Source organism: Alligator sinensis, unplaced genomic scaffold (genome assembly GCF_000455745.1).
Source record: "Alligator sinensis unplaced genomic scaffold, ASM45574v1 scaffold974_2, whole genome shotgun sequence".
NCBI lineage: Eukaryota > Metazoa > Chordata > Crocodylia > Alligatoridae > Alligator > Alligator sinensis.
This window is the reverse complement of record NW_005842369.1, coordinates 256,548-265,529: the sequence shown is the minus strand read 5'-3', so window position 1 is coordinate 265,529 and position 8,982 is coordinate 256,548. Positions and strand designations below refer to the sequence as shown.

The 8,982-nt window shown below is 42.3% G+C and overlaps 1 protein-coding gene across 1 annotated transcript in view; it reads left to right on the top strand.

Annotated features, from left to right (window-relative positions):
• RGS22 (regulator of G protein signaling 22) overlaps positions 1-8,982 on the top strand; it is a 106,316-nt gene that overhangs the window by 61,027 nt on the left and 36,307 nt on the right. The window contains exons 14-17 of the mRNA XM_025210727.1: positions 2,210-2,371; positions 2,969-3,074; positions 5,893-6,018; positions 7,408-7,509. Of these exons, the coding sequence (XP_025066512.1) occupies positions 2,210-2,371; positions 2,969-3,074; positions 5,893-6,018; positions 7,408-7,509 (496 nt within the window). The remainder of the gene's footprint in view (positions 1-2,209; positions 2,372-2,968; positions 3,075-5,892; positions 6,019-7,407; positions 7,510-8,982) is intronic.

Sequence of the window (8,982 nt, the reverse complement as noted above, 5' to 3'; positions counted from 1 at the left end):
ACCCCTTTTTATGGGGCAGACTACCTCTGATCTCCTACGGGGAAGGCCTGTCCTGGCAAGGTCAGTCCTATTTCAGAGGGTTCCACATGTTCTTACTGAGCTTGTGCAGCTTTGGCACAATGGTGGGTTGCCTCATCTTTTCTTTCTTGAATGCTGAGGGTGGTTCCAGTGGCTGGGTCATTGGTCCAGGTATTGGTGTTGATGGTTTGGTCATTCAGAGGGAGCTATTTTTAGACCTACTGCCATTGTCTCTCAAGCACCCCCATTCATCCCCATTCATTCAGGAACCAAGTTACATAGGAGGGGGGTGTGAGTCGTGGGTTACACAACCAGGCATGGGGACAGGATGTAGACTTGACAAACAAAATGGAAACTTGACATGACTTAAGCAAACTTACATATGTAGGCCTAAATCATATAGTACCAGTAAAACAGTAATATAGAACAGTAAAAATCAATATAAACATAATAATTATACAATATAAAGAAGGAGAAAAAACAAAACAAATACAACTGCTACCAAAATAAAATTCTGAAGTTTATCCTATGTCGTAGCTCACTTATACTTATCTATAGGGAATTGAGAGGGAGAGACAAAGTCAGAAATGGTTGGGAAAGGGGAGGGAATGCATTTAAAAAGCAAAAGAAAAACTGGGGGTTTTGCTACAAAAGTATGCAAGATAAGATGTGCTATCACTTTTTCCTCCGAGATCACAGAGTGCATCTCTAAGGGTGGAAACAGTTGGCTCCTTTTGTCAACTTTGTGCTACCATAAACATTTTTGCAGTGGCACAAAAGCCAAGCAAAGAGACATCTATGTCCCTTGCCATACCACAAATGTGACTGCAACAAAGGTGGTATCAATTTGTGCTGCTGTTTTGAGGGGAAAGCCAGACAGCCCCTCCAGTGTTTGAGGGGTTCAAACCTGTGCAGGAATATGTAGAATACTTAGGACCAGGCCCCTAGAGCTTCAGGAGAACATGTTGCCCTTTGTCCATTGTCCCACAGCATCAACGGGTGGGACAATGGGCAGTGTGTTTTGCCTGTTGAAGTAGACCAGCTGTGCCAGTACACAACTGATCCACTTAATTTGGCAGCATCTGTTACTACCCTAAGGGCGTGTCTACACATTGCCCTAAGGTGATGTTACTCCGCCATGTTTTAGTACTTCCTTTTTGGAAGTACTAAAGCACAGCGCAGTAACCCCTGCACTGTGCCATGCACATGGCCCATGGTTAGTTTTAGCCACTCTGGGCACATCCACACATGCAAGTATGTGCGCTTACAGCAGCTGAAATAGAAGGAGTGAAAATTGGAGCCGCAGCTTTTTGCCTCAACGCACATGCTTGGACATGCACTTTGTTGTGGAGCAAATTGTGCCACTTGGGGCAAAATAACCCTGCTTGGCTCTTCCCGGATCTGCAGCCAGGGGGAGCTAGAGCCCGGGGCCAACACCTGTGCTGTCCCCAGCAGTATAAAAAGCTGCCCTGTCCTGGCCCCATTCGTACAAAAAGCTGTCCTGGCAAGTAGCTCAGAGCTACTGGGGCTTCTGGGGCCCAGCCAGTTGGTACCTGGGGACACTACCCCTTGTGCCACCTGGACTGCTGAAGCTGTCCTGAGAGTTCCCTGCACCCTTTACCCACTGTAGCAGTCTGGCAGTGGGGGCTGCTGCCTGGCTGTGACCTGCTGCACACCTGCCTTAGGACAGTGTACCATGTGTAGCATGTGGATCTAGCCTGAGACCCATGGGCAGCACCATGGGCCAAATGATAGGGCTCCACAAGCGAGATCTGGCCCATGGGCTGTATCTTTGACACCCCTGAAATTGGAATTGAAGCGCTGTGATTATTTCAGTGGTGACTGCTTTGTTTAATACTGGTCACATCAAATGAGATATTCTCTGTTTCCTTCATTCCATTTGCAGAAATCCCACAGTTAGAATTTTGGACAAAGACAGAGGACAAAATATCATTCCCTGTGTTAGAAATTGAATTTTTAACAAGTTGTCATTATTAAAGGGTAATGAGAAAGCTTCAAAAGCACTTATAGAACCTAGTTTACTTACTGCAATTGCAAAAAACCCCAGTCTGATGGAACAATAAATCTCAGATAGAGGCAGGGTAATTTATTTTTGATGATGGAACAATAAATCTCAGATAGAGGCAGGATAATTTATTTTTGATTGTCCTTTTTTTTGCTGTTTCTTTAGAGAAAGTAAAACCAGCTCACCAACCCCATTATTAAAACCTATGATGGATTTATCTTCCAAGAGACCTATAAGGTTATTGTCAGCTACTTTGCCACTGAGCCATAGCACTGCAAGTGATGATTCCAATACCTCCACTGCTAAATATGATATTGATGGAAAGCGGTAGGTACATACATCTTTTGTATATCTGATTCATACTAAACATCTCAACTATTTTGCATAGCTTTATGCATGTCTTTTAAGATTCTTATGATTTTTGTGGATCACAACTTTTCAGTTGCCCATTAATTGAATACAATAATCTGCCCATGGGAGCCCATTACAGGATAATGTGTTACTAGTGGAACTTTCTTCCTAGCCTCACTAGTTTGTATTTTGCTTATGTGATGCAGAAGAAATTATTTCTCCTATATATATTATTAGCCTTTCCAATGCAACTGTCGATGCTCTCTTTCTCCACATTAATTCTGTTTTTTAAATCTTTTGAAGTACTCTGCTATCCTGTGATGTTGAGTTCCACAGAAATTCTATGTTGTATAAAAAAGTATTTCCTTGAATTATATTGAAATTTGTTTCATTAAATGTCCACTTGCTCTTGCATTATGAGACAAGCTAAAGTGTAACGTTCAGTTTACCTTCTCTATATCATTCATTACTTTTTTAACCTCTCCAACATGTCTTCTCTTTGCTTCCTCTTTCAGCTAAACAGTCTAAATCTTTTGTTAAATGATAATGAAACATCTTTCTTTATGGGTCCAGGCCAAAATCGGTGACTGACATGATTCATGGATCTGATTTTACCTATAATAGTGAAGATGTCAAGCTTCCAGGAGATAGAAAATATACATATGCTGAGGTGCTTCCAGTAAGTAGCTCCTGAAGAACTTCCTCCTCTTAAATCTTTGGTTTAAGACATTTCATTTAATAAAATTAAACAAAGAAGAGGTACTCAGTGATTATGGAAAACATGTATAGCTAGTACCATTCAGTGATTTAATTAGAAAACTGATCATTACCACACTCTTTGCCTGTAGTAATCACATGGTAGTATCTGAAATAACTAGTAATCTGGATACAGTGCTGGGGTAGTTACAAGTAAAAGTTGACCCTTTAATGGCAATAATGTGCCTAGTAGAATAGTAAAGAGTGAATTATTACATTTGAGAAAGTGTATAAAAGTTTGAAGCATAAGTCAGAAATGACTACTACCCTAAAACATGCAGTGATGAAACAGGAATATGTTTCAGATCTAAAATTCTTCACTGCATGTACTTTTTATTTATAAAATTACTGTCGCTAAAGCAACCCCCTGCCTTCAGTAACCCTCCAGAAAGCCAGACTGCACAGAAGAGCTTTTGTTCTCAATATTTGCTAAGTTGACAAGAAATAAGGATGAAGGATGCCTGGCTTTGGCAGCTTGCTGCTTCCGGAAGTCACACGAACAATGTGGTATGTCCCAGATTCTTTGTGCTGGTTGAACATTTCAAGGGTGGCCTATGCTGCTTTTTCACAGTACTGGGATCACAATTCAAGAAATAAACTGTAGAGCTTATGATCAGCTGAGTGGAAAATTACTTGATTTTTTTTCCTATTAGAATTGTACTTTTGCTTATTCGTTTACTTAAACATTTTTGTTTTCTGCACAGAAGGGAAAGGAGAGCAGGCTGAAAATGAGAGTCAAGTTATATCTATATTTGGGCATCTAATATTTAGAAATTATTCACAACACAGCCACAAATATCAGCCTATTTGTATTCCCCCTATCACCTTTCCAGACTTTTCTTTCTCTCTTGCTGAGAGGAAGAGAGGACCCACCATGGCTCTCAAGCTGGGTATTCAAGAGGCTACAGTGATCTCAACCTACTTCAAAGTCACAAGCTTCCCAAAGAAACTTGGCCCCCCACAAGACCCTTTCCTTCAACAAGTCCTGCCTATTCCTTCCTCCTCTTTTTCTTGAGCTTTCTGTTGGGGAGAAGCCTGTTTTCTTTACTCACTGACTAGGAATTTCCCTTGTTTTCTTCATGTCATAATAGACCTAGTATCCCTCAACTCTTTCTACAGTTACCCTCAAAGAAGCAAGAGGGTTTCTTACCCTCCACTGAACACATGGTTTTATTGCTGCTCCCAGAAGGTTAACTGAGGAAAACTGAGGAATACTGTATTTACCTGAAACCTAGATGTCTGAATTTAAAATGATCCTCCAATAATTAGAGTCTAGACATGGAACATTCATAAATTAGTTATAATTTTCCATGTACAGAATCTAATATTGGAGCGCTGTCTTAAATTCACCCCCCACCACCACTTCAGTGGGGCAAGCAGTGGCAGGGGGACAGGCATGTAGTAGGGGGAGGAGGTGGTAGGGGAATCAAATGGTTTTACCCCTGCCCCTTGGCCCCTGCTGTCTAACTTCACTAACTTGCCTCCTGTTGTCTACCCACCATGCCTGTGTGCCCTAGAGCTTGCCCCCACCCACCTTGGTCCCTGCCTCCCCATGACTGCATCCCTGGCCACCTGCACCCCTGTTCCTGTGCCCCCCCTCTACCTGTCCCCCTGCCTGACTCCCCTGCTGCTAGTCCCTTGCTGCCACCTCTATAATCCCACTGCCTGCTTCCCTGCTGCCCCACCACTTATCTTCCAGCTCTGATCCTGCTTCAGCCTGGGGCACAGAGCACATGGTTGCTCCAGCCCCAGCCTGGTCACATAGCAGCTGTTGCAGTGGTAGCAGCTTAGGCTGGGCTTTGGAGCTGAAGCTGGAGCTGAACTGTATAGCTGGATTGGAGCCAGAGCAACCATGTTCTCTGTGCCCTGGGCTGCAGTAGGGCTGAAGCCATGCCAGAGATGGAGGTGGAGCCGGAGCCAAAGTCAGAGAAGGGAAGTAAGAGGTGGAAGCAAACAAAGCGGGGAATGGGCCAGACAAGGGGGCAGGCAGTAGCTGTGGGTTGGGTCCAGAGTTGGAGCTGCAGCAGCTGCCTGCCCCCTACTCGTACTAGAATCCAAGATGAGGGGCTTCACCCCATGTTAAACGAGGGAAAAACACCTGTCTTGGATTTGAATAAATAAAGTAATTAGGCCAAACTATATGTTATATAAAGAGGTAGTTAGCCATCTTAGTCTGAAGTCAGGCAGAAAGCAGAATCTATTTGCACCTAACTAAGACTACATCAAAGATGTATAGCATGAGCTTTTATAAGCGGAGGACTTACTTTATCAGATCCTGTGAAAGAACTAGTAAACTTCCCTTGGTTCAAAACACTGTAGCCTCTCTACTAACTTGAGGCAGCTATTTTGAGTAGGTAACAACAATGCATAGTGATATAGACTCTTGTACTTTATGTTCCCCAGTCTCAAAGAGCTGATAGCAAAAGTGAGGACACTAAGTATTTTCACATTCCCATTCCAAAGGACCACCTGAAAGATGTCTTGATCGCTTGGAGTTACTTCACTATCCTGCATACCATTTGTTCTCAGTTTGTTCTTACTGTACTGAGTCTTGATACTTATATAGAACAATGGGGATGGAACATTATGCACCATTTGCATATGTGGTACAAAATAAATGCTAGTTGTCTGGAATAAACATATGCATTGAATGAGTGACATAGCCCTCTTCCTTCACCTCAACTTACTGACTTCTAAGAAAAATGTAAACTGCATTATTTTTGTTGTACGTTGTTTTCTAGGGTAAAAGACCCACAGATAGCATGGTCCTAGGGGGATTTAAAATGGAAAGCATGCTGCAGTCACTTTATGTGGAGAACAAAGCAGGCTACTTCTTCACACGCTTCTGTGAGAAGTCAGGGAATAAGGTATGGAGCATTGTACTATCTTCTGATGTTTTGGTCCACTATTGACTGAATACCAAACTATTAAGGGTGGCTGGGAAAAAAAGACTGATGATGACTGGATGGATTCACTGTGAGGTTGCAATCCCTCACCCCAAAATGAGCTGCATATTCTGAAACCAAAGATGGGTTTTAACCAAACTGACAGATCCTACATATCATAATTCTATTTGAGATCACTGCCTTTCAGTTTGTCAGAAAGAAATAAGCCTAAATCCACAGAAATATTGAAATAATGGAATATCTACTGTGTTGTTTCTCATGACAACCTGTCTCCTTTTTGCTGGCTCTGCTAGTAATATCCAGAAGGGTGTAAATGGAAGGTGGTTGAAATGAGTCATCAACCTGAGTCAGTGCTTGCAGATTGGGAAAAAGCAGTAAGTCTCTAAGGGAGGTTGGAGTAAAATAAGGCTGAGGACTTGTCTCAGTAGAAGGTAGTTTTATTCTGGGGCTCCTTAAAGATGTCCCGCTAGAAATACCTTTGACTGGTCCGAAAACAATAGCCAACATTTTCACAGCTGGATGCTTTACGCTAGCTTCCTAAACTCATATTTATATTTAAATAAAAGTGGCTTGAGTTTTCCAAGGGGATTTTTATCCACATACCCTGTACTAGCAGGTATATTCCTCCCTTGAAAATCAGTGAATTTTTATGTAGATCCTTTCCAAGCTGTGAAACTTGTTGCAGTCAGAGGTCAGGCTGTGCATAATTCTTACAACCTACAGATTATAGTGCATCTCTCTATTGTCATATTTTGATGCAGCCCCAGCTATGGGCTCTTGGGGCAATTGCCAGATCTAAACCCCACAAGTACTTGATTAAAACAGAGGTGGGGGGAAGATCTAGCCCCTCCTTCTGAAGTATTTTTTGATGTTTGTTTGAATTTATGACTAGGAGCTGAGATATGGTGCCTCAAAAATGCATAAAGTAAAAATGGAATGATAGTCACAATAACATGTGTCAAGTATAAAACATTTAATTGTCTCAGTTATTGCTGCAAAATGCTGTTCCACCATGGCAAAAGTTCGGCATGTCCATTATCAACATTTCTTCTTACATGCTGGCTTTATGCCACTAAAATGTGGTTACTTTTCAAATGTTAACTATAATGTTAACAATTTTAATGGACAATTATGCACAAGGATATAATAAAAGATACAATATCATAGTGATGATGCCACGAAATATGTTGTCTTGCTGCCAGTATGCAACAGAAGATTAAATCCATCTTAAATTGAACTTGATTTATGATGACCCCAAGGAGCTAAACAATTACTTGCATTGGAAACCTCAGCTTTTATAAAGTCCTGATAATTGGGTAGCGATAACTTACATTCTTTTTCCATCTGTAGCTGTGGAAGAACAGTACGTACTTTTGGTTTGACCTACAGACTTATCATCAACATTTCTACCAAGAAACCCTTCATCCCTTTAAAATATGCAAGCAAGCTCAAGTAAGTTGTACATAATGTGTTTTCCCTTCATGAATATATTTGTTCAATTTAAATCTGTATAAAGAAGGCAGAGGAAGTTAAAGCATTCCAAAATCTCTTCAACCCACAGCAAAGGAAGTTTGAGGTTGTGGACAGTGAAGGCAGCTTTAAATCGTTACCATGGAATTGCTTGATTTAAATGCTAGCCAGGCACGGTTTGGTTCCTAGGATCTGTTTCCAGTTTTATCTATTTATTCGGTTTGCTTAATCTCCTTTTGCTACTCATTGTCAATGTTGTCTCTGCTTGGAGAATAGCCATTTCCCAGTTTTAATGCTGATAACATTTTTTTTTTTGTAAATAAGCTGATAGAATTGTACCTTTTGTTCCTGTCTCCCATGAGGGTTAGAATTTCAAATTCTATGGGCTAGGCCTTGGTATTGAAGTTAGCCAGGAAACGACTAGTTTTCAGTTCTGTTTGTCTTTTCTTAAAATCCGCCAGTTGTTACTGTCCTTATACAATTACCTACTCCCTGCTGTTCATACCCTCATAGGCTGTAGGGTGCATATAGATACAAGTGCTTCACTGGCTATTTGCTGTAAATTAAGGAGTAATGAAAAGGACATTTTTTTTAGGTGTAGACCATCAGTGCTGATAACTTAGTAATTGGCTGTAGAAAATTGATCAATAGTGATGTGGGGAAAGGATATAGGAGTGTGCTGTTGTCTTAAGTGTGCCAGTCAACATTCTTGCCACTTTGATAAGCCTCCATCTCTCTCTCCCCCTCCCCCTTTTCTTTTTTTTTAAATCTTGTGCCTGGCTGTATTGTATAGAATCATAGAAAATTAGGGCTGGAAGGGACCTCAGGAGGTCATCTAGTCCAACCCCCTGCTCAAAGCAGGACCAGCCCCAACTAGATCATTCCAGCTAGGGCTTTGTCAAACTGGGCCCTATAAACCTAGGAGGATGGAAATTCAACCACCTCTCTATATAATTTGTGTAGGTAGGAGAAGAGGGGGCAGGAGAAGACACTGCCCTTTTCCTTGGATTTCACAAGTGCTTTTTCACAACTCTTGCAGTGGTGGGACACTGATAACTAGAGGTGCCCCAATACATTGGTCTGATATCGGTTTGGCACTGATATAAAGAAAATTTACTATATCGGAAATCGGCCATATCAGGCTGATAATTTGGCTGATAAATGGCCTGTGCATGTGTCCAGCCACAGCGCAGCACAGGCAGTGAGGAGCACAGCTCGGCAGCTTGGAGAGCTGCCTCCAGCTGGTAAGTCTGGTGTGGTGGAAGGGAAGGGTGTATAGTGGGGGGCCTGCAGCCACAAATTTGCTGTAGCCCCTTCCCAGCGCAGCCTTACCCCACTGGAAAGAGCTTGGTGGAGCAGGGGGCACACGCCGCCCCCCCCGGTGCTGTCCCGGACGAGTGGTGGGAGCAGCAGCAGGAGCCACCAGGTGAGCAGGTGAGCACTGGATGAGCTGCT